General features: G+C 44.7%; 1 protein-coding gene across 1 annotated transcript; it reads left to right on the forward strand.

The window, feature by feature from the left end:
• Positions 1 to 889: 889 nt before the first annotated feature.
• Positions 890 to 25,922, forward strand: PITPNA (phosphatidylinositol transfer protein alpha). Its single transcript, XM_050321769.1, has 12 exons — positions 890 to 1,061; positions 6,066 to 6,096; positions 11,354 to 11,499; positions 12,053 to 12,144; positions 15,795 to 15,802; positions 16,691 to 16,765; positions 17,126 to 17,209; positions 18,249 to 18,326; positions 19,238 to 19,348; positions 20,959 to 21,081; positions 21,806 to 21,875; positions 22,959 to 25,922. The coding sequence occupies exons 1-11, from the start codon at positions 1,042 to 1,044 to the stop codon at positions 21,851 to 21,853; spliced, it is 816 nt and encodes a 271-aa protein (XP_050177726.1). The 5' UTR covers positions 890 to 1,041; the 3' UTR covers positions 21,854 to 21,875; positions 22,959 to 25,922.
• The last annotated feature ends 59 nt before the right edge of the window (positions 25,923 to 25,981 follow it).

The raw sequence follows: 25,981 nt of genomic DNA on the forward strand, positions 1-25,981 counted from the left end.
GCTGTTCAACCCGGATAAAAGGTTTTGTGGAGACCTCACAGCCCCCTTCCAGTATCTGAAGGGGACCTACAGGGAAGGCAGAGAGGGACTCTTCTTCAGGAACTGTAGTGACAGGACAAAAAGTAATGGGTTCAGTCTGAAAGGGAAATGTACATTAGATACATGGAAGAAGTTTTCCCCAGTGAGGGTGGGGAGGCCCTGGCACAGGTTTGCCCAGAGAAGCTGTGGCTGCCCCATCCCTGGGAGCGTCCAAGGCCAGGTTGGACGGGGCTTGGAGCAACCTGGGCTAGTGGAAGATGTTCCTGCCCAGGGCATGGGAGGGTTGGAACTGAATGATCCTTAAGGTCCCTTCCAACCCAAACCATTCCATGGTATTATGATTGTAGAACCTCACTAGCGGCAGAAGGGCTTCGTGGCACCGCTGGGAGACTTCTTGGGAATCCCAGCCTTAAGAGCTGAAACGACTAACACCGTGCAGTTTACATCTCTTGAGAGAGAGACCCTAAAGACGCTGCTATAATTAAAAACATCGGAGCCGACTCACAAAAACCTGAGGGACTGCCAGCGGGCTCCGGCACTGCTGGGAGACCGCTGAACCGCTTTGGGAACCCCTAAGGCTCGGAGAGCCGAAACGAACCGCAGCTTAGTTTTACACCTCTTGGGAGAACCCCTAAAGGAGAGAGTTTATACTCCAAAAAAAAAAAAAAAAAAAAAAAGAGAAGCAATCCAAACCCGTCGGGCCGCGCTCCCGCCGCGCTGAGGGGGGCGGTGGGCGGGGCTGAGGGGGGCGGTGGGCGGGGCCGGGCGGGCTCCGCCCGCGCGCGGCGCGGAGGTGACGCAGCCGTTGCCGCAGAGACGAACCGCCCCGGCCCCCGGCCCGGCCCCCTGTCCCGGTGCGGCGCTCGGCTCGGCTCGGCTCGGCTCGGCTCGGCTCGGCTCGCTCGGCTCCATCGCCGCCTGGCAGCGGAGCGGCCCCGGGGGACGCGCCTCCTTGTCACCTTCAGCGGGGCTGGCCCGGCCGGGAGGCGCGGCGGCACCGCCATGGTGCTCATCAAGGAATAGTGAGTGCGGCGAGGAGACGCTGCTACCCCCCCACCCCGCTTCCCAACCCCGCTTCCCAACCTCGGCCCCTCTTTCGTCCCTCCGGTCACCTCCGGGCCTGGCGCGGGGGCGGCCGCGGGTGGGCGGCCGGGGCTGGTCCCCGCAGTGCGGCCGCGGGGAGGGAGAGAGGGAGGGAGGGAAGGAGGGAAGGGGGAGCGCTGTGAGGGCCGCGGCGCCGGTGGGGGCGGCCGTGAAGGTCACGGCGGGGCGGGGGCCGCGGCTGCCGGCGGGCACCGGGTCCGCTCGGCCCCTCGGCGGCTCCGCGGGGCCCCCGCGGCCCCCGGGGCCCTTGGCCCCGCACCGGCGCTGGGCTGTGGGGTGTTCCCGGTGCCGAGGGCTTCGCATCGGTGGAGTGTCAGCCCCGGTGGTTTCCGTAGGAGGGGGGGGTCTGTGGGAGGCTGGGGCGTCTCGTCCCCTCTGCTCGTTGTAGCGGAGCCAAGCGCCAAGCCTGGGTTTGGTCCCTTGTTCCCGCCTGGAATAAGGTAGCGCCAGAATATTTTTGGATGTTGGAAACCGGCCCTTGGAGTTCTTTGCTGACCCTGAGGCTGCTGCGGTTGTTCTGCCCCGCCGTGGGGTTGAAGGGGTGGAAAGCAGGCGAGGATGTGGAACTATTAGTCACAGTCGCTTTTCGCAGTCCTCGGTTCAGCAGCTTTGGGCTCGCTAACGCTGGAATATGCTCTTGGACCGGTGCACTTTGGCTGGGTGACTTCAAGCTCTGCACACTCCTGCACATGGTTCTTCCCTGGATTCTTAAGGTTAATTCAAGTGCATTCTTAAGTTGAGTGCATTCCATCATTTTAAACTCCTTTTGGCTGATGGAGGAGGCTTTCTGTTTACATTTTTCTCTCCCCTTGTAGGATGTGTCTGTGATCCCAATGATAAATTGGGTTTTCAGGTCTTCTCTTAGACACATTTACCTACATGACCGTGCCCTCTTTATAGCAATTACTTTGCCAGATTATGGACCGTGGGGTGGATTTAAATATTAAAACTGTATTGAGAGTTGTACTGATCCTTGTGCTGGTCTTTAAACTTGATTAACTTTTTTTCCCCAATCCTTAAACCCTTGCTATTTTTATCCGACAATGGGAGCGTAGAATTCAAGAGCAGCAGCAGGACTGCTCTTTGTAACATAGAGACATTGTTACCTTCTGTAGCATTAAACTGGATAACAGACAGAAACCTGGGCTAAGTGCTTAGTTTCAGGTGCATGAAAATATAATTAACTCCTATAACCTCTGTTTTGTTGATATTTACCTATGAATTTCCTACTTTCCCTCTTACAGCACCTTGGGTGGTTTATTTCTATCTTTTTCACGCTTCTGCTCCCAACCTCTTACCCTGTACCACAGTATAAAGCTCATTGCCAGTGAGCTGTGCTGTGAAGGTGGGAACATCTGTCCTTGGAATTTTCAGATTTCTGAGAGTATGAACAGTTCATTTTGATGAGCATCACTTCCCAAAGTCATTTTACTCGATATTATTTACCTCACCAAATCAGCATGTCTACTGGTGTTTCACACTGCCTGTTTCAGAAACAAGATATGAAGTATAAATGTTAAGGCTAAAGGTTAAAACCCCAGAATTCCTACAGCTGTTTCTTTTTACAGGCTTCCATTTCTTTTTCCAGAAGGGCCAGCAAACCTTTTAAATGTTGTCATTAGTTACATTGTTCTGTTCCCTTTCTTCCCTTCCCTGTGTCCTTAGTGAGACATATGTGGCTCTAAGGGCAGTCAAGGTTGCTGCTGTGCTTTGAAATGAGCATTTATTTTTGACTTGGGGCTCCCAGCCATCTCTAAGAGTTGCACATCCTGAGCTGTGTCATTGTATGGGTTCTGGTATGTATTTCCTTGATGTTGGATGTTGAAGTTGCCCATTTTGCGTCCTATTTGAGCTGTTTGTTGACGAAATCTCCTGCTCCAGGAAGCAGTTGTTTAAGGCATATGGAAACCACTTGTTTTGGTGTGAGCTGGCTATTTGAAGTACTTTGCTACGACTGTTTCACTGTTATTTGTGTTAGTTCTGCTTACCCAAACACTGCATACAGGTACCTTACAGCCTGCCTAGTGTAGGTGGTAAAAACACAAGTGATCTGTAACTGTGTGTCATCTGAACAGATTATTCTTCCATCTCTGTGACCCCTTGTCACATCCTCCCTACTCAGTCAGAGGGGGTTTATTATCTGCTCCACAGGTATTTTGGGAGGCATTACAGAAGTGGAGCAATATAACAAAAACCTGATGTCCCATGTTTTATTGTCAGTCAGTCCTGTGTCACCATTTCTGTGCAGATTCTTGTCCTGATGGTTGTGCAGCGATGACTTGAACTTTTCGTTTGAAGAAGTCCTGTCAGACTTTCAGACTTACCTTTTACTTCTCCCCATCCGTGCTGCAGATGAGCTGCATGGATTTTGTTCACTTGTTTGCATGGTTTTGGTTTCAGGGTTGGTAAATGCTGGTTGAGGCCTTGCTTGCTCTCCTTATTTTGATTTAAGCTGCATCGAAGAGCTTGAGGAGAATCAGAGTGTGGAGATTCATTTCCCTTTCCTGTGCGGTGACGGTGATGGCACTGACCTTCCCTGCAGCTGTACTTCCCTTTGCTGCCATTTGAGACAGATTTTTATCTAAGAGGGATCTTAAATGTTTGTTCCTCATCATTTTCAGGCCAACCACATTGTATAATTTCTCATAAGTTGAGCGAGTTCTGTCCTAAACTTAGGAAATTTTGTTCCCATTGCTGCTCCTGTGAAGCTTTCCTTCCAGATCCTCTTGAGAACTCTTCCCTCCTCCTTCTTTATTACTTGACAACCTATAAGTGTTATTCACTCCTGCATTCTTGGCTTGCTGAACAAACTGTAAACCATTGAACTTGTTTGTGTTTCTGTTTCTTCATTGATGAACATTAAACTCTAAGATAAATATTCAGATCTAGTGCCTTCCAGTTTCCTAAATGGAATTTCATTAGCCAATATCAGTGTTTTTACATGAAGTTTTCTAAAGACAAATATTTTAACTCCATTCCAAAGCCATTGTTTCTTCCCTCTGTCTTGGTCTTTCACCCTTACTTATCACCCTGTCCTTCTTTTCCTTTGTGCTGCAGTTTTATCCAGGTTACTAACCTAAAGTCCTGCTTGATGACAAGGTCTGCCTGTGAAAATCCACTTCTTTATTTTTGCCCTCCCTTATGTAAGGAACACCATACTGAATTGGAACCAAAGATCCTCTTCCATCTTGCCTTTTAGCAGATATTTTCAGGAAACAATATATAATAGTGAGTACAAGGATTGTTGTTCAGTGTATCCTACCAGTAAGTGGCATATGGATCTCCATGAATCGATCAAATCCCATTTAAAAATTGCTTATACTTCCATGTCTGGCAAGGAATCCCATTACTTGATCTACATCAGTAGACATGATGTAAAGAAGTACACTTGATTTGGTCTAAAATTTGTTGCCTGCTGATTGTTCTGCTGTAAGAGAAGCTGTTGCCTCTCCATTCACTTTTTCACATCATTCATGATCTCTAGTGCTCTTCCATACCTGAACCCTTTGGCTGTTTTTGATCCCAAGCTGGAAAGGCAAGGTCTGACTGCTTTCTTCTCACATGGAAGCTTCTTCCCATTTTCAATCACCTTTTTCCTTCCTTCACTTGTTCCATATCCTCTTTGAGATGAGGTGATCAGGACTATGTGCAATGTTCAAGATGTTGGTACAGGAGAGACTACAGTGACATCATAGTCTCTTTCTGTGTGTGTTCTGATATTGGGTTTACTTTTGAACTGCTGGTGAGCTGATGTTTCCAGGTGCTTTTCCATAAAGACACAAGACATTTGTTGGCAGTAGCTAATTTGGGGCTCAGTAACCCCATGTGCTTGGTGAAAACAAGGGCCTGTAGTGCATTATTCTGCTTTTGTTGATGCTGAACTTCATCTGCAGTTCTCAGTAGCTCTTTCTGCAGTACTTTGCAGCCAGCATAAAGCATTGCTGTCATAAGGAATCTTGCATAATCTGCAAACTTTTGCCTCTCTTGCAGTTTGTTCTTGTGGTGTCTTGCTGGCAATATGTAAAAAAAGAATTCAATTTTCACCAGTACTGCTTTTTAAAAATCAGTTTGCTAATAAAGAGGACTTTTTCCTGATCCCATTATGTCCTAGTTTCTTTGAGACTAATTCCCAAAGAATTGGGAATTCTTCCACCCACAGTAGCGATATCCACTTCATATCTGTCTCTTGCATTGGTTCCTTGTTCAACATCAGAAGCAGAAGTTAAATACAAATCTAGTTTGTTAGATAAATGCAATATTTTTAAAGGCCTCAACACATGCTCATTTTTTGTCAGCTTTACATTTATTCCTTTTCAAAAAACCCTCAGTGTGATTTCTGGCAGTTTTTGCTCTGCTGTCCAGTCAGTCAGTTCTCAGAAGCGTCCAGGAAACCGCCACGTGAAAAGAAGTGACTGGTGTAGAAGTGGCAGCACCTTCCTTTGCAGTGAGCTCTGAGAGGGCCCTTCCTCTGCTCTCTCTTCAGGGCTGTTTCCTGCTGGGTTGGGGATGTGTGAGCAGATCTTCAGAGCCTTGTGGCTCTCGCAGAGCTCAGCAGAATCGCTGAGGCCCAGAGCAACCCTCTGCAGCAGCTTGATGAGAAATGAGATGTGACTGCTGAAAGGATGGATTGGGGGGGGAACACACTGCGTGGATTTGTAGGCCAGGGAGGTATCACCAGGCAGGGTCTGTTGAATTACAGAGTTTTAGTAGAGGATTGCAATTACGCCCCGTCGTGTGTTGGTTCTCTTTGAGGTTATTATATAAATAGTCTTGGGATTAAAGAGCAAGAGCTAGGGATGGTAGCACTGGGTGGATGCTGGAATACTGGGTGGAGGGTAGAGCTGTGCAGCCATTGCTGGGAGGAATGTGCTGGGTAAATTTGGGGGTATTTGTTAACTTTCTGTTTCTGTGTTCCCTTTCAGCCGCGTCATCCTGCCTGTGTCTGTGGAGGAGGTAAGTTCTTTTCTTCTTGCCTCCTTTCTTTAGGACTGTAAATAAACGTGTGATCAAAGCAGTTTGTATGAAGAAAAAGTGGAAAATGCAAGAGAAGGATAGAGCTGTCTTCAGGACCCCTGTGAGCTGTTACTCATTCACTATCCTTTTGACCAAACTGAAGTCTGAGGGCACTGATCTTTTATACTTTCAGATACGCTGATTATAAATCTTGAGTTGTCAGACTGTTTAAAAGTGCGGTTTCCTCTTGATTAGTACTATTGTTCTTTTCTAGCATGAAGAGGAAGCTTCAGTACAAATTTAAGTTACCCTTTAAACTATGTGTTGCTGGAACTCTTTGTTTTTAAACTTCTGGCAAAGATCAAGAATTTCTCTTGATTTATGAGGCTGGTTTAGCAAAAGAAAGATTGTATCTTTCCTAGAACTCTTTTAAGACCTGTCCTCTCCAGCTCTTAGAGGCAGAAAACTTCCTTTTTGTTTAGGTAAAGCTCTAATTGACAGAAGAAGTGTAGTTTATAATGGGCATGGTGATTTTGACCACCAGACTGGCCATGGAGTAGCTGTGCAGAGTCAGTGGCTCCTCCCTTCTGACTGAACACCACTCTTACAGAGAATCTCACCATACAAATGTTTTGAATTTTTTAACCTTCATACTAGCAAGGTAGAAATTGAAATGACTGAGTCTACAGCACTTCTGCAGCAGATTTCTTCTTCTTGATGTTTTGGGTTTTTTTTTCTTGTGATCCTTGGCTGTAAGCCTTAGGTTTGAGAGCTCTGATCAAGGGCTTGTTCTAACTCTTGAGGAGAGCTGTGATAACAGCACTCTTGTTCATTTTTCTTTCCTCTGAATATAGCAGCTACTGTGGCGTAGACAGGGGTGGGCTGGCTCATGGCAGCACTGTTTTAAGCACATCCCTTTTATAACTCTCTACTCTTTCGACAGAACACAGTTTAGGAGTTGGTGTGGGGTGTTCCTGCAGCCATGGGGCTGGCTGGTAAAACAAAAGCAGTGCCTGAGCTGAGTTTCTTGTTCCTGTGGATCAGTCTGCTGTGACAGGCATCACATGCTGATGGAAAGTCTAGGCCTCTGATCAGGGAGCTGTTTTAGATCTGTGTTCTATGTTATAATGCCAGAAGTCTGTCTGTTGCCAGCTCCCTACCCGTAGCTTTTATGCTTTCTGCATTCATCTGTTTCAAACAGTTCTAACAGAAGTCAGACTGAAGTGTTACAGTAGGGATGTTTGGGTCTTTTATTGTGCCTGAGTGCTACTTGTGTGGGGAAATCCTTGACAAAGGAAGGACTAACATGATAACCTTTACCAAGTAAGCAAAGGAGACAAACTTGCAGGTTAGACAAAGCTGTGGGTAAATGGCAAGGCACTCAAGCCCGGTGGACAGAAGCCCTCAGCCTGAATTACAGGAGCCCTGCCCTGGGGGTGATGTGGCTCCTTGGTATCAAGCTGTGTAAAAAGAATATGCAGGTCAGTATAGAGATTGTTTCTTTGAGGGGGTTAGATTGGATAGAACCCAACACAGGGGTTTTCTGAGTTCTCTGATACTGGGATTAGCCTTCATCCAGTTAAAGCGAGTCCCTGGCTGTGCACTTTTCCCTCCCTGGCTGTTTAGTGCCAGGCACGTTTGAGCCCTGTGTTTGGGCTGGGTGGGACATTGAGCTTTCTGGGCTGTAAGTGAATCTGTTGCTCTCAAGCAGCCTCCTTGTCTGAGGGTGGCCAAGGGTTATCTGTTTCAGGAGGTGTGTTCCTCTACCCTGGGTCCAGTGCTTGGATTGTGGATAGATCCCCAACTGGACCAAACTCAGTTTCTCCTGAAATTTGTGTATTGTCACCATGTCCCTGAGTGATGCCTCTTTTCAAGGTCTGGTGTTTTTTCCCAGGATAGACCAGATTTCAGGAGCCACTTCCGTGAGTGGGAGGAGTTCTAAAGTTCACTTACCTTTGCATATGTACTGGGGTGATCTGGCAGTGTTTTAGGTGTGCTTAAGAAGAAAGGTTATTTGCAGTGTTGACTCAGAGGATGACTACTGCTCTGCTTATTGCCTCACCCCCTTTCCTGTGTGGAAAGATGCTGACACATCTGTGCATCACTTGGTCACCACACTGCTGTCTGTACTAAACAGCTGTTAAAACTTCATTGCTTTCAAGGATTTCCTTGTGTACAAAACTCTTAAATAGGGCTCTGGAGACTTGTTATGGCTCTTGACTGTCTAGCTGTTAATTAAGCATCTCTTGACTAGCAAGAGGACTTCTGATTTCACTTTAATATGGGCCATTTTTGCTCCAAAGACATGAGTTCACACCTTCTGCATGCAAACTGTTGACAAAAGTCTGATGCCAATGTGTGAAATAGGGAGTGAAATTAATGGTAACTTTGAGGCATCACCAAAGGGTTGTGGGAGTCTTCTGTGTGGTTCTGTGATATGCTGAGGATTCTGTGTTCAGACTCCTCATCCCTGGCAAATGGAGCTTAACAAATAGTATGGAATTCAAGGAAAAACTAGTGATTAGGAGGGCACTGGGGAGATCAGTGCTGACTAGTTAGCCAAGTAACTGCTAAGATGGGAATAAAATAGAGGAAGAGAAGCCCTGGTGATGACTAAAAACTTGAAGGCTGGGCTGTAGGAGTTAGCAGACTGTCTTCTACAAGGAAGCTCTGCCAAAATGTGGTCCTGCTCAAGTGCAGGCTGCAGGCTGCATTCCCATGTTTTATACATTGTCCCACTGCAGGGAGCAGAAGGAGAACTCCTTGTTGTGTCTTGGGTGCCAACCTTTGCTCCCATCTCCGACCAGTGCCGCGTTGTGCGGTGCCAACGGTGGGAGCGTGGACTTGAGCGGCAGTGTGGGTGTCGTGCCAGCTGCCACTGAAATTCTGGTATGGATTAGAGCTGTGTGTACACATTCTGTGCTGCCTCTTTGTTCCTTTCACATGGGAAGGAGCTTGCCAAACACAGAGGAATCTTATTTATTAATCGTGCTCAAAGCTGCTTTTGGGAAAACAACTGTTCTTGGAGATGTTGAAATCAGGCCTTCTGAAAGAGTTTTGGTGTAATGAAGATATCCTGTCAGCTGTATAAGGGGTGTTGTGACACAGATCAAGGGGGATGATTTCTTGCAGAAGAGAAGAAGGTTATTTTGGAGCTCTTGGGTCTGCAAGGACAGAGCTGTCTGGAGTCCAGATTCATGGAGCCAGGATCTGTTTTTCTGTTAACCTTTGCAGGCAGATGCTGTGGGATTTGTTCATTGGGACAGTTTTATTTGGGCCTTTTTTATCAATGCGATTAAAGGCTCAGAAATAACAGGGAAGTTTAAATGGTGAAGATGTTAAACCAAAGGGTTTATCCTCTTAGTGTGTGAACTTTGACCCACGTATTTGAAAGGGAGAAGGAATGAATAAGAGATTGTTACTAAGAGGAATTAGTTTGTACCCCTGGAGACCTGTCCTGGGACTTGCTTCAAACCAGTCAAAGCCATTCAGTCCTCCCCTTGCATTTATCAAACTCATCACAAACCCTCTTCACTGTGGGTGTGTGTGTGACTCTAACTGTGCTAAAGCAACCTTTGCTTCTAAGGTTTCACAACTCATCATGTTTTACTCTTCTGGAGGGAGGTGAATATTCTTTTCTGTATGGGTCATATGCAGGGAGTCATAAGGAAAGCGATGTGGTGTCTGAAATGTCAGAAGTCAGGGCCTTGCAGCCCAGAATCCAGACTGAAACCCAACCTGCTGTGCCAGCGCAGGAACTGTCCAGCCAAGCAAGGGCTGCTCATATAACCTGGGCCAGCACCTTCTGCAGAGATCCAGCAAAGCTGCTCTTCCAGTAGGAATAAATGTTTCCATGGTCTTTGTTAGCAGCAGATGGTACAAAACACCAGAGTGCTTGGGAGCTGTTGTTATTTTGGACACTCCGACAACAAAATTTAACGACGGTAGAAATCTTCCGTCGTTGCTGAAGATGGACCAGCCCAGTGAAATATTTCTGGGTTGTATTCCACTTTTCCAGGCTGGATTGCAGTGTGCTAAGCGTTATTCCTGACTCTGGTGCAGAGCTCTGTGCTGCCTAAACAGTGTTCCATTGCTTTGTAGTTGTGTTTTGGAGGGTTTTTTGATTTTGGTGGGGTTTTTTTAAGTCACTGCACTTCCGATGCCAAACACTTTGTGGATTACCCTTTCAGATTGCCTCTCTGTTCTGTTGCCTTTGGCAACAGTTGCTGTTTTGCTTGCTTAAGAGTTCTGAAGACTTAACTCTTTTAAGTTAGAACACTTCCTTTTGGCTTAGTGCTGTAGCTTCTTCATTCCTCAAACTTTGCTCATCTAACTCTGCCTCACTCAGAGAGACCTGAGTGAATTTTCTTCATTTGATCATGTTTCTTTTGAGCTCTGCATCCCCTTTTGTAGCTACTAGAGGCAGGAGTGTATTAATCTTAACATCTTATGCAGAGAAAAATGTTCTCTTTTGTTCATGTTCTTGATTTTTTCCTCTGCTCTTCCCTGTGAAACATTTGTTTCATGCATGCCTCTTATGAAAGCAACTGTATAGTATCAAGTGGTTTGAGTGATTTCTGGCAAGTAATGTGCCAAGTGAGTGTCAGCAAGAGACTGAAAAATGAGCTTAGGATAAAAATTTTACTGCATGTTGAAATTCTGTGCTCTCCCTCTTAGTGGTTTAAGCTTGTGGCTAAGAGGAAGTGCGATACAGAAAAAACCCACAAGCCAAAACAAGGATCATAGGAAAAATAATAGGGGAACAGTGGCAGAATTTTGTAAAAAAAACTTCATGTGAAGTTCCCTGGGACTCTTCTGCATGCAGTACTGTGTGCTTATTGATTCAGGACTGGCAGTGCTTTACTCTCCATTTGACCTGAACAATTGGGACACCTGTGTGCCAAAAAGAGTGAAAACAAAGGACTTGTGTTCCTACAGTGTTCCTGAAGTCATCTGTGTTTTCTTTAAGTGTTATCCTGATGTTCCTTTAATCTTTTCTGCTTTCTCCTGATTTTGTGTTGGTTTGGAGCTTGAGGGGTTAAGGATAACTATTTTATTGGCAGTACTTTCCTCCTAACTACCACTCAAGCTTTCTATATCAAATGGAATTAAAGGAGCTTCTTACCTGGCCATACAAGTGGGTGTCCTTTTTTCTACCCTTTCCCCAGGTAACAAATTTACCCTTGGCATCATCTGGTGAAGTTATTACTTCTGCTAAATTATATCTGTCATAACACTGTGTCTTTAACTTCCTCAGTATCAAGTGGGGCAGCTGTATTCTGTGGCAGAAGCCAGTAAAAATGAAACTGGAGGAGGAGAAGGAGTGGAGGTCCTGGTGAACGAACCCTACGAAAGGGATGGAGAGCGTGGGCAGTACACACACAAGATCTACCACTTACAGAGGTATGGGAAACGTTGTGTCCCCAGGGTTGGGCAAGAGGAACTGGAGGAAGCTGCAGTGGGGTTGCACCAACTGTAAATCACAGATTGTGTAAAGGCTGAAAGACACGCAGGAGTGGAACAGCAGCTGGCAGTGAGCATCACTGGTACACCTACCCACCCCTGTAAACGTGGCTGTTGTCCCGAGAAAATCTGGCTTTGAGCTTTTCAAAGCAAGTCTGATCCTGTTACCCAGTATTTTCATACTTGAATTTGGCTAAAGAGCAAAATACCTTCTAGATTTCAACCTGTTTTCAGCCTCTGATTTTTTTTTTTTTTTTTTTTATATCCTTCATTATATAAAGAGTGTTTATATTAACATGTCCAGTTTGGTATCTCTGGAAAACATTTTACTGGGAGTGGGGAGAGCTCTACACATTCTACCACTGTGCACAAGTGCATATTTCTAGCATTTGCATTCCAGGTGATGTCCTGCCTGTCTCAGAGTGTCTGGGCCAGAGCTCTCATTACATGAAGTCCTTATCAATGCCTCTCTTCCTATTTCCAAATTCTGCAGCAAGGTGCCAACGTTTGTGAGAATGCTGGCCCCTGAAGGAGCTCTGAATATACATGAAAAAGCATGGAATGCCTATCCCTACTGCAGAACCGGTGAGTGCCTGAGGAAGGACTGTTGGATTCTGGCTTTTTGGTTTCTGAGGGTGGGGACGAGGGTAGGAGGGGATAAGAAAGGAGGCAACCAGGATGGAAGCTGTTTCAGCTCTTAAATCTTGGATTTCTGTTCTCTACCACCTTTCTGTGGTCAGGAAAAGCAAAATATGAGGACTTAAAAGAAGTGCCCTTGCCTGTTGTGCTGCTACTGAGTGACAGTGGAAAAGAACAGACCAAGGAATGTGTTAATCCTGCTAAGGGAACAGATGTGTAGCATTGATGAAATAAATATGAGGGATGATTTGAAGTACTCAAGTGCAGCGTAGCCAGGTGGGAAAAGCAGTGGAAGATGCAGGAGGGGAACAGGGCAGATCTCAGGTGCCTCTGGCTTAAGTGCAGTTTGGAGGGAGCAAAGTGTTACCTGCCGGGGTTTGTGCAGTTGCAGGATCTGAGCTTGGGGGAGGCTGAACAGGTAATGCTGCAGTTGCTTGACACAGTTGTCCAAACCTCATCCAACAAGCATGAAGTGAATCCATGTGTAAGGCAGGGGTGAGGCTCTGGAAGCTTTATAAAGTGGTGAAATAACATCAAACCCATTTTCTGCAGGAGTGTTCAGTGTCTCACTGCAGTTACCAGCCACAGTGTTTAACCACTACTGCTTTTCTGATCTTTGCTGCTGCAGGAACTGAAAATTTGACTTTGCCTCCAAACTTATGTAGTGCTTTTGGCTGCTTCATGCTGTTTGCATCTTTGAAGGATACATTTGCTGCTAGTTGGTAGTGGTACAGTTGCTATGGGAACTAGAAACCTAAAAATTCCAACGGTACTTGAAACTCAAGATAGAAAAAAAGTATTTTTCGACAGTTTACTTAAGAGAATTTTAAATGAAGTGTTTTAAAAGAAGGAAAGAGCTTTGCAGTGGGAGAGGATGGTGTTACTTAAGTATGTGAAATTACATGTAGCAGGCTTGTGGAATGGATATTTCAAATACAAAATTCAGATCCTGCATGATAAATTTTTAATGTGTCACATAATTCAAGGTGTGGAAACAAAGTTATTTGCAACCTTTCTAATTTTTATGCAGTTTTCTTGCTGCATATTACTTCAATGATCTAGTAAATGTCTAGCTTATTTCCATGTTAAGCACACTGAACTGATTCAGTGTCTGCTTTATCCTCCTCTTTTCCTTCTCCACCAATTTCTGAAACAAAGGTGTGGAGTTACTTGTGTTTTCACTCCTACCTGCTCATCCTTCAGTTCCCACTGCTAAAATTCCATTTAAGTAAAAAAATTATAAAAAAAAAAGTGATGCTAAAATCAAGTACAAGACTTTCCAACCCAGTCAGAGAAGGTTTTGATATGCTAGAAATGATCAGAAAACCAAAAAAAAAAACCCCTTAACTGTAATAAACAGCAATAGAATATGAGATAGAAAGGGCTTTGTTGTGGGGGTTGGAGCAGAAGGCAGTTTTGATGCGGAGGCTGAGAAATCTGTTTAGAGAATCTGCCAGCCTGACATGAATCAAGGAAAGCTCAGAAAAGTTGCTGAAACCTTCCCTTGGTTGGTCTTGGGCAGCAGGGAAGAACCCGTGGATGTGCTGTGGGGTTCCTTGTGCTTTACCATTTTCCTTTGGGACGCTCTCAGGTGTTCTGGTCGTGCGTGAGAAGCCCTTGGACGGCCTGCTGGGAGTCTTTGGGCAGCACAAAATGCCTTGCTGGCTTCCAGCAAGTGGCAGGGCTGTCATCCCTCTCACCAGAGTCTGGAATTTAGGAGCCAGGGACACAGTAAGAGCTCAGCCTGCTTTGAGTGCAGGAGCTGCTGGTGTTTGTGCCTGTGTCCTCCCAGAGCAGGGGGGTGTCAGTGCTGCTCCCTGGGGCACTGCTTGCTTGCACATCAGCTGTTACACAGAGCCTTCTAAACTGGAAAAAAGCAGCACTTTTAGTTAATTGTGCCTCATGGTATTCTGGTTTTATTATATAAGATCATCCTTCTTACATTTCCCTATATCTCCCCGAAAAGCTCAATTATTACTTTAATATGCATATTATGTGCCGTTATCAAAGCAGTACTGCAGATTGAGGGGATTTAAATGCATGGTTTATAACTTCCTGCAATTCTGCACACTTGCTTGTGCTGTAATATGTTGTTTTTATGTGCTCTGAATGGAAGCCTCGCTTGGCTCCTTTGAGAGCATGAACAGTAAATGAGATTGTTGTTGTGTGAGTTCACAACTTCTCCAGTAAGAAGTGATAAGGGTTGTCTAATACTTCTACCTATGGGCTTGTGCCAAGGAGAACAGCGTTCCTGGGTGTTTTCTGCAGTCTGATGTAATGTTGCTTAAATGTTTTTAGAAAAGCAATTTGATGTGTGTTCCACTCCTCTGAGTAGAAGTGTGGCCTGTGGCCAAATGTCGAGAAACTGAGAAGTTACAAGTTCAGCTGAAATGTGGAGGAGTTGTTGCTGTAACACCTCAAGAGCAAGTCCTAATTTGTAACAAGCTGAGCATCTGAGTTTTAATGGACATTTCTAAAGAGATTAATTTGTTTGCTTTACAAATGAGGAGTCTTCCCCACGGGGAAGAAATTAAGAAGGTGAAGAAACCTGTTTTCAGGCAGCTGCATAGTCATGGGAAGGTGGGAAGGCCCTGATTTATAATTATGGCTGGTTTATGCATTATTTTGTTGGGACTAGCAGGAAAAAAACCCCTCCTTCCTGCAGAAATAATGTTCTTCGAGATTAAGTTCAGCCTTTTAAGAATTAGCCTCAGCTCTGCTTCCTTGTTCTCTCCCTCCACCCCAACATGTCAGTCTAAATAATTGGCCTTCTGTAAAATTGCTGTAAAAAGCAATTTTCAGACTGCTGGGGGTTTGGAACAATCCAAGGCCCAGCAGTAGGTAATTAAGGAAGCTGGATGTGCATGATGGGTGATTTGGGATGGTAACTGTCTCCAGGATGTTGGGTTGGAAACTCACAAATTGCAATCGTACCTTTCAAACCAAATTGCTGTTTGATAAAGCCCTCGTGTTAAACTTCAGAACAGAGCAGTGAAGTTCCACTCCAGACTTCCTTAGTCTGGAGCAGAATTGCTAACGTGCCCTGATGGCTCAGGTGGAACAGATGCTGACTGTTACAGGATCTTTAATGGCTTTTCTGTGTTGAATAATTGAGCCTCCCTGTGCAGGGAGTTTGGTTACCATGAGCAGTAGAGATGCAGAGGGTCTGGTTACCCCGTGCAGGAACAGCGAGGTCTGCACTGCCCTGAAATCCAGCATGTGTTTGCTCCACAACTATGGGGAGGTTCCTTATCTGCAAGCTGAGAAAGGATTGGTAAAATGCCGTCAGCTGAACATACTTATTCCATCTTCTCATCCAGCTGGCTGGAGTCCAGGGAGCACAAGTGGCAGTACATAATTAATTGCTGCTCCTCTGGGTTTCTCCAAGTCTGAGAATTTCCAGAGGAGAAGGGGGTGAACTTCACTGGTTTTTAACCACTTTCATGTTTTTTAACTCAGTAGTAGCAGCAGCCCCCTGGGAAGCTGAAGCTGCCCCTGTTTTGCTGACAGTGGGAGGAGGGCAGTGGTTGCTGTACAGTCTTTTTTCACTAAAGTACTGTATCTCTTTCTTTTCATGTGTTGATTTCTTGGACCAGTTATTACAGTAAGTATTGCTTTTACTAATGATCTGTTGAATAATGTCTGAAATGTTCTGGATATAAGGAGCTCTTTAGCTAAAGGCACTTCAGCTTTTCCCACTGTAAGATCACACAGATTAACCCTCCTTCCCAACCCTTTGTGGCCAGGCCAGGGATGTGTCTGTGCTGCAGCAATGCTCAGCTTTACACGTGGGAATGTCCCACTGCCTGGGGAAACTGAGGAAAAGCCAGTTAGCCCATGCCATGATGTCCCTCTGAGGAATGTTTTCTGAATTTGATATTTCCTTTTTACATGCTGAGTGTTTCACTGGCTTGTGCTTTTGTTTCTGCTCCCTTGAGGGAGGATTGGGTTACCTTTGGAAGTCCTTTGCCACCCACAGTGATAGTGAGACATGGAAAGTTTTTTGCTTACTTGGCAGATCTCTGCTTCTTGTCCCTCCCCTTTCCAGTGTCAAAAGCTCTCAGCACATCAGTTAAATATTGTTATTAATTTGAAGAATTGCATCAAAATATGTACTCAGTGCTAGATCAATAATCTCTTTGAAGAGGTGGTTTCTGCCTAGTTAACTTATGTTATCCCTTCTAAACTCTGAAAAGAGTGACAGATATTGTCTTTTAAAGAAAAAGATATTTATAAACTCCAAATGTTTCACTAAAACAATGGAACTTATGTTTTTTCAGTGAACAGCTTGTGCTTTATCTGATCTTAGCAAAATTAATTGATCACTAATTCCTTAAAAGCAATGATGTGTTTACAGATAATTCTGAAATTCCCTAATTGAGACCCCAATCAAATTATAATTCTTGGAGTTGACTCTCCTAATGCTTATCTAGCTAATAAGAAGACAAGTTACATATCCTGAGAATAACAAGAAGCTTTATTTTGATGACAGAATGAGTATATGAAGGATGACTTCCTGATCAAAATTGAAACCTGGCATAAATCAGATCTTGGAACACAAGAGAACGTAAGTACTTGTGTCATGTCATTTTACTCATCTCTTTAATGTCACAGTGCTGCTTTCTGTGCTAGATTAGGGAACTGCTGTGTGGAACTGTCTATTCACTGTGTTCCTGGATTTGAAATGCTTATCTCACTAGCAAGGCAGAGCCTCCTTCCTTTGGCTTCTCACACTTGTGAATAAAATTGGCCCCCAAACACTTGTTCTGTGTGAGCACCTTTGCTCCTTTAGCAGATCTCACACTGTGTTTGCCACAGTGTCCCCTCTGTGTGTGCAAGGGGAGCTCTGGGTGTCTGCACCTCCTGCTGGCTTTGGTAACGTTCTAGTAGTTCAACCCGGTAAATTGGTCTTGTTCTCTCACTGCAGGTGCATAAACTGGAGCCAGAGGTATGGAAGAATGTAGAAGCCATTTACATAGACATTGCTGATCGGAGTCAAGTCCTTCCCAAGGTATGGTAGGTGGGTAAGAGCTCTGAGTGGGGGAGGCCTTGTGCTAAAAGGGGGATAATGGACAACCTGTGTTCCCAGGAATGGTCTCAGGTAGCAGCACAAGTGAAGGCATTCCTTCAAAGTTCCAGCAAGCTGGAGGAAGAGCTTTTTTAAAAGCTATGTCAACACTGTTGCCTTCTTACAGTGCATGTGACAGTGTAGTTCTCCAGCACTGCAGCTGACTAAGTGTTTGACTAGCAGGAAGTGACACTGCCCTTTCCAGACAGGATCTCTCTGAACCTGCCTCCTTTTTGAGCCTGACCCATGGTTTCACAAGTCACTTTGTTCTAAGAATCACTACAGTTACTGTAAGAAAGTAAGGGATATTTCTGTAGTGGACTGGAAAAAAAACCCAACTGTATGACAGTGGGATGTTGTTTGAGTTTCCTGACTTTAAAACAGTATTTGATACCTGTTCTCAAACTCGGTCTTGGGTATTAAACCAGCACGGGTAGTTATTTTAGCTTTTCTTTCCACTGAAGATGAAATGGTAGAACATAAATAGCATCTGGATGCTGCAAACTTATTTCCAGTCCAATAAGGACCATAACTGAAGACTCTTTCTTTTTGGTGGTACTATGAGTTTGACTGTACTTGTCTTCTAGTGTGCAGCATGTGAGCATCACACTGATGCAGTGCTGTGGAAAACCCTGGCTACCACAGCCCCAGAGAGTGCAGCTGTTTTCTGTAGCAGCAGTGTTTGGCTCCCAAAGAACAAATGGTGCCAGGAAACATATCCTGAGGGGTTACAGATCTTTTGATAGCCTTATAAAGGTCATAGCAGTTTGGTACCACTTCATATAGGTCTAGGACCAACACAGGGGGAAGAAATATGTTTCCTTTAAGAGTGCCTGACCTAGTGTTGATGTCTGAAAACAGTAGCTCTTGAGAAGGCAATTAGAGGTTAGTTCTTTGCACAGAAAAAGAAATCCTTTGTGAGAGTGAGCAGCTGGGTTACAGTAGGAGAACTTGTGTTTAATCTTGTGGATCTGTCCAATAGGATTACAAGGCAGAAGAAGATCCAGCAAAATTCAAGTCTGTCAAGACTGGACGTGGACCTCTGGGTCCCAACTGGAAGGTATGTGTTGATGAGTTCAGGGGCTCTGTATCAGCTCACGTGACTGAGGCACAGATGCTGGGGCTTGGAGCCAAAGATGTAACTGTAAAATGCTGGATTCACCTCTGTAGAAGGAAACAGGGAACTCAGCTGTGAATCTGTTCTGAATTTAAAGGAAATGGAAGAGGTTTTGGTACAAAGAAATCGCCAGAGCTGTCTGGTGTTCAGCCCAAGGTCCACCCAAGAGAATTCGAGGACGAAATAGCTGAGTAATGCCCAGCAGTATTTAACCTTTCACTGAAATCCTTGGAATGTGAAGACTCTACAAGTGCAAATGTGATACCAGTCTTTAAAAGGGACCCTGAACGGGATTGGGCAGCTGTGGGTGTGCAACTCTGATCTGGCAAAGGCAAACTTGGCAGAAGCTGAGGCTGATGCGATTCACTTGGAAAGGGTGGATATGGCTCCTGTAAAAGGAAGTAGGAAGCCTTATGGAGTTTTCTCTAGGGCTTAATAATTATGTGGGTGACTCAGATGATGTAATCTATTTCCAAAATGTTTTAGGTAGGAACACTTTGTCAGGAGACTTTTAAGGAAACCAAGTAGTGTCATAACAGTGAAAATACTGAAAGGCATAATTTTAATTGAAGAGAAAGTGGACAACAGAGGAGGGGAAGGAATAATCCACTCTCAAAATGGAGGGAAGGCAACCTATGTATAAAACCAGGGTCTGTTTTCATCATTCTCTTCTATACCCAGAAAAAGGGTTGACAAAGGATGTGACAAAACTAGTCAATAAAAGATAAGCAAGGTGTAAGGATGCAAGAGGATTGTGAGGAATTGTGGAAGACTTCATAGTTAGGACTGAAGGAGCTGCTTTCCTGGAGACACCTGGCCAGAGTCTTAATGTGAATATCTTTGTGTCTTTGCAGAAGGACCTGGGGAAGCAGTCAGATTGTCCATACATGTGTGCTTACAAGCTGGTAACAGTCAAGTTCAAGTGGTGGGGCCTGCAAAATAAAGTTGAGAACTTTATACAGAAGGTGAGTTATTTCATGAAGGGAGTTGTTGAAAAGGGGCCTGTTTCACCTTCTGCCTGCTGTAACACCTCAGCAGCTTCTAATAGTGTGTCCTGCCTGGAGATATTAGCTTGAAATTCAGTCATGTCACCTCAGGCAGTGTAGTCAAGGCCTCTGAAATCCTGCAATGAGTTAAACATTGATTCAGTTTGTCGCTAATCCAAGGGCAGGGCTGGCTGATTGTTCTGTGAATTGGCTATTGAACCTTTCTGGCTCCAGTGTATGAAGGTAAATTGGCTGTTTTGCAGTGTTTAATAGATCAGCCTGAGAATTGCAGTCACTTGGATGTTGGTTTGTGAATGAAGAGATGATGCATTTATACTAGAATTGCTTTGCTTAGGGGCAAGACATTTTTGTGGGGAGATGGGGAGATAGTTACAACTTCAGCTGTTTGATCCTGATCAGCTGAGGATCTTTCTGGCAAGTCCTAGCGCTGTAGTCATGTTTTCCTCTGCTTGAAAAGCAAGCAGAGGGTAGGAAATTTCATTCATTAAAGCAAAATTGGTATCCTAAAGAGAGCTTTTTCAGTGGCAGAACCCATAACCCATGAACTGTCTCAGGATGCTACAGCTGGGAATCAGGATGTGTGATTTCTCCAGGCAGTCCCACGTTCATAAAACACCAGCGCCTTCAGATCACGGAGGCTTCTCAGGGGTTAATATTGATAAACTGCAGTGCTGCTTCTGCAGAAGTAATTCTCTGGTGATATAATCTAAGGAGAACTCCAAGGGGGAATGACCATGGTGCTACAGGATTTCAAATACCTGGGTAACAAAAGCCCTGAACAAAGCAGTGTCTTCAATCCCTTTCTTTTTATGAGCGTCTGCAGGTTTGGTTCAAAGTAGTCGAGCTGCTTTTGATAAGAGCAGGTTATCAGATATGAAACCATAATTGGTAAAGCTGAAGTGTCCTTCCTTAATGAGGACTTTGCAAGAGGCATTTTATATCCCTGTATAATATAATGATTTTGTCTGGCTTATCTCCTACAAAATGGAAGTAAATTGCTTCAAACCTGAAGCAGCTTGTGCTCATTAGTTACCTCTGCTTGAAGTTTTCAGCTGTGGAAAACAAGTTTAGGCATTTTTTTAGGTCAATGCAAAAGAAAAAAAGGAAGATAGGTGCCTGTCAGCCCTTTACATTTCCTAACTTCCAGTTTTTAAGGATTATTTTAAAATACCTGTTTCTCCTGTTTTGTGTACCTTCAGACCAGCTCTCAAGCTCTAAGTAAACCCAACTTGGAGCACTTTTTTCAGTCAGAACAATACTGTCAAATCAAAAGAAATTATTTAAGCATTCACTGATTCTTTCATTGCAGCATGCAGACTGCTGTCTAGGCTTGGGGGGAAAAAAAAAGGCATTTTCTCTGGGGATTCAAGGCTCTAGATTAGATATTCTGTTAAAAGAATAAAAATTAGCTCTCTCCAGTTTCCAATTGTGGCAGCTGTGTAGAAAGGTGGGCGAGGGAGCTGATTCTTCAGTGTACACATCTCTGAAAACTGTAACAATCCGGGTAGATGCATGGAAATTGCCCTGTGACTAAGCTCGTTTGTGTTTTCCTCCTCCTCCCTTTGCAGCAAGAAAAGCGGCTCTTCACAAACTTCCATCGGCAGCTCTTCTGCTGGCTCGATAAGTGGGTTGATCTGACTATGGAGGACATTCGTAGGATGGAGGAGGAGACCAAGAGACAGCTGGATGAGGTCAGTGGAAAAGCAGGGCAGGTGTGGGTTGTGTGAGAAGCTGCTTCTCTCCAGTACAGTAGAGAGGAAAGACTGGTGCATTGTCAGAGCATGGTGTGTACTGTCCTCCTGCTATCTGGGTCATGCTGTGTGTGGTTTGAATGATTGGGCCATGACTCCATCGTGCTGGCATCTCCTTCTGATCGTTATGGACTTCTGTTTGTTGTTGAGCCAGTAAATGTATTGAACCACAGGTAATGAGGGTCTGAGTGTCAATGATTCATTTACTGCTTTAATATCTTGTGTTCGCTTCTACCCAAAGCTGAATGGTCGATTTTTTGTCCTCCTTGGTTGCCAAAAACCAGTTGAGTAAAAGGGTTTTTTAGCTCTAAGTCCTATAAGCAGGCAGTGAGGGTATGTAACAGGATTCTTACTCAAAGAAACACAAGGTTGGTAATAATGAGAACCTTGTTCTATGATTTGTGTCCTGCACTTTACCCTTCTCTCCCTTCATGCCTTGGGATATTTCATTATAGTTTCAAGTACACCCTGCCCCTTGGATAATGGCTCCAAATCCTGTAGGCAACCTGCAGCTTAAGCAGAAGTGGTGCCTGCACGTGCATTTCACAACCAGTGATTTGGGATGCTCAGGGATAATCAATGTCTTACAGGCAGGAGGTAGCTTAATGTGTTCCATATTGATAAATTTTGAGAATCAGTACTCAAATATTGTTTCCTCTTTCAGATGAGAGAAAAAGATCCAGTGAAAGGAATGTCGGCTGCAGATGACTAATATGACTCCTTCCTCGTGCACTGTAGGTATCAAGGGAGTTGGACAAACTCTGTATTGCTCTATTATTTAATAAAAAAACCCCAGAGAAGCCTATGTAAGAAATGATCCTGTTTATAGCTGCTGACAGGCAAATCTGTGGTATTGATTGTTTTTATAGTGAACCCGTTTCACTGGCAGGTTGATGAGCGAGTTTACTGTCTCGTTTCAGATCTATTCTGAAGAAATGTCTGAGTGAGAAGTGTAAGAAAAATGTGTTAGAACATTTTGTAGATTTTGCTGCTGTTCTTATTTCTGTAGTGCATGTGTTACTTCCCATGACTTGAACAGAAAAATTTTGTGTCTCAAAAAAAGAAAGTTGGACCTGCAAATACTTAGGTATGGTTGGAAAAGGAACATTCCAAGAATATTAGCAAGGAATTTATTTCTTGTGTTGCTTGTTAGCAGTATTTACTAATGGGCCAAGGCCTGGAGCAACACTTCACACTGCAGGGGAAGCAGCAATGACAGTTTTAATGCTTTTGACTTGTTCTCTTTCTATTCTGTTAAATTATGTCATCAATTTGGGGCTTGGTTTTGGTGAATTTTTCTTAGACACTGTAGAAGAATGTGGTATAGTGTTAGAGAAGTAAGAAGGCAAGGAGAAAGAAGAGATTGTCCATTTATGTTGAGAAGTCCAGGTAACTAGCCACAACTTTTCTAGGGCAGTAAAATACCATCCTAGTTATCCCTGGGAAGAACGGGGTGGGGCAGAACCACATCCTCCTGGAGCACTGACTGTTTACCTCTGCTTGTCCTCTGTTAACTGCTGGTTGGCTGGTGGTAGGTGGGGAACAAGATGAGGGAGTGCCTGAAGGGGTGTGTTCTGATAATTTCGGATGAATTCTGATGATTTTTTTTAATGCAGCTTCAACCTTTTCATTTCCTTCTTCATTCCCGTTTGCTCTGGGTTGGTGCTGCAGTGTCCCAGTGCAGGGCTGCATTGCCATTGTCTGCCTGGTGACAGCCTGACTCACGTTTGCTCTCTGAAGGTTGTCTGACACTCCTCTTGGCACGCTGCTCTTCCAGAGTCATTCTAAAACGTTTCCCTGTTGTCTCTTTGTTTCAGTTTCAAGACAGTCATCAGGAAGGCCCAGGGAATCCACACTCTTGACTGACGGACCCTCTCTGGATCAAGCCTTTCTCTACCCAATCGGCAGGCGATTTGAAACCTCCCATAGCTAATTCTAGATGCCCCTTAATATTGTGAGCAAATAGACCGTCTGGTACTAAGCACTCCAACGTTAGCACGTGTATCCCAAGGAGGCAGCTCCTCGGAGACGTGTGACTTAGAGATCGCTGTATTTACAACTCCTCCCTCCTCTTTTTTTTCATTGTGTTCAGACCAATTTCCATGTGGCCCTGTTTGATTTCCAAGTGACATTTTTAGCTAAAAATAGTCTTGTGATGTGGTGACTTAATTTTATTTTTTTTTTTTTTAAGTTTTTTTTTCCATGTGGGATAAACTGCCACCTTTGTTTCTGCCCAGCCCTTCACCGTTCTTTGAATGTCTGTTTGGAGAGGGAAATTTGTCAGTATTTTTAGAGTGCAAAACTATTCCACAAAATGCTCTGCTTTGGCTCTTGCTCCCAGGGGGGGAGATATTTAATGACAGGTAATCTGAATATGTGATGAATAGTAGCCAGAGAGAGTTCTTGGTCTGTGATGGGTTGTGATCCATGGCTCCTGCCTGGCATTACTTTGTTCTGTCTTAGCATCCATGGATTAAAGACTGCCCAGGAGCTGGGATCAGCATCCCCGTGGCTGGCACCTTCAGCACTTCCCTGTGGAGTTTCAGTTTAGGGGGCCATGGTCCCTTTGGTCCATGTTGTCCTCCAGCTGTGTGTCAGTCTTACAAAATCTTTCTTGGCATATGTTGCAACTCCCTGGTTCTTTGTTTACCAAGATTTCCCATAACTTATGAAGCTAAAGTGACTCTGACTAATAATAATGTGATTCTCCCTGGATCAATTGGGATGTTGCAAAGGCTGGTGTACAAGTAAAGTCTTGGTATCTGGTTACTCCAGGTGCCTGGGGTGGTGGTTCTGCTCAGCAATAATATTCTTCCCATTGCAAGACTGACTAAAATATCTCCTTTCGTGCTATATAAAAAAATAACTTATAAAAACCTGCAGTTGTTTTCTAGGATATCTGTTGGTGATTATAAATCACAAAGGATACTGTTAATGTAAAGAGCTGTGGTTATTTAATGAACTCAAATACTTTCTGTAACTATCCTTATGTTGATATCAGCTTTAGACAATCAACTAAGCAGAACAAAGAAATGCTGCTTTCTTAAATACATATGAGAAAAAAAAAATCCTACTTCTTTGCTAATGCCCTAAGGCACAATATTTGATTTTTCTTTATTTTTTTCCCCTAGTAGTAATAACTTTATTTTCCACTTCTGTATTTGGCAGCACTAACATGAAATACTGAAATGCCAAACAGTCGTGGGTGCACCACCACTTTTGAGGAGTCTTTTTAGCATTCTGTATTGCACCAACTCCCCCAGCCCTTCCTGCTCCTGCAAGCAGGAGATCCCGAAACGATCCCATGCCATGCTGAGCAAGGGCTGGGATCAGAACTGTTTGCAGAGCGAGGGAAGACAGGAATGCTCTGGAGGGAGAGGATGGCGTTTGGTTTCTGGGGAGGGGGCAGTTTATCCCTTTATTTTTAGTTTGTTATTTTGCCTTACTCATGTCTAAGTGCAATAAGCTCTGAATTGTACCAGTAACTCTGGCAGGCTCTTCTCAGTGACCTCAGACGGTTCTGTGGGGTTGGGGTGGGGTTTGAGGGGTTTTTAGCAATCTCACCAGGCAGAAGTAAAACGAATTTATTGTAAAATAGGTAAAGAAACAAAATTTTAATCTGTGAGGCTATTTGGGACCAGGATGTTTCATGGCATGTTCTGTAGCTGTTCCAGAAGTTTTTTTAGGAGTGTAGGCCCCAATTAGAGTTCTTTCAGTTTGAAGTATTTTTAACTGAGAATTTATGCACTGACTTCTGTTCGTGTTTGTTGGTTACGTTTCGAGGGATTCTTACACTTGAGGGCGACCTGAGAACACACACAGCACACTTGTTCTTTCAGTTTGTGTTATCCAAGAGGCTTTCCATCCGATGACACTAATCGCCGTGGAAGCAGATTGTAACATTCCACCGTGCAATCCTTTTTTGATCCTCTGATTTCAGAGTAAGAGCTTTTACACAAAGCTTTCCTGATTAGTGGAAAAACTTGGAGGCGGGGGTGGGGAGGAAAACTGCAGGAACTTCAGCCTGAATACTCCCCCTCCCCGCCCCCCACCGCCTCCCTTGCCCCGTGTTTTCTTTCCTTCCAATTTGATCCGAAGTGGAAGCATCCCTCAGCCTTGGGATAGACAAATCCTGTAAAGACCCTTCAGTCTCGATGCTTGGTTCCTGCTAGTGAGCATAGCGAAGATCACGCAGCGTTACCGTGCCGTACCTCTCATCAGCTTTGGCAAGAACCCCTCGACCTGTCGGCTCCCGGCGGGATTGGCACTGGGACACGGGCCCGTCCACGGGCGATGGATGTGCTGGGACCCTCGCTCCCATCCGCTCCTTGGTGCATCCGAGGTGGATGGATACAGTGGAACCCTTCCTCCATCCACCCATTGGTCTGTCCAGGAGCGATGGATGCGCTGGGACCCTTCCTCCATCCATCCACCCATTGGTCTGTCCAGGAGCGATGGATGCACTGGGACCCTCACTCCCATCCAGCCCAGGTGGGTTTGTTGGTCTGGAGGCAGGTCCCTCGCCCCAGCCTGGGTCAGACTGGTTTGCTGGTGGGGCCGCTCACCCCCCACATCCCACACCCCTCTGGGTTCATCCCGCTGGGCCTCCTGCCACGTCCCGATGGGTTCATCGTGCTCTTTTCCTTTGGCAAACACACACTTTGTAGAAAGGGTTAGATTATCTCGTCGTTTCTTTAAATGTGAGTTTGTGCCTTTTTTGTCTCCTAAATCTTCCAATACAGGCATATTGGAAACGAAATCTAATAAAATACTAGACAGAGCCTCCCGCCTCCGCCTCCTTTGTTTTTTTGGGGGGTTTGAGGTTGGATTTTTTGGGGTG

This window comes from Myiozetetes cayanensis, unplaced genomic scaffold (genome assembly GCF_022539395.1).
Source record: "Myiozetetes cayanensis isolate MyiCay16 unplaced genomic scaffold, myiCay2020 scf27, whole genome shotgun sequence".
In the NCBI taxonomy this organism is placed as follows: Eukaryota; Metazoa; Chordata; class Aves; order Passeriformes; family Tyrannidae; genus Myiozetetes; species Myiozetetes cayanensis.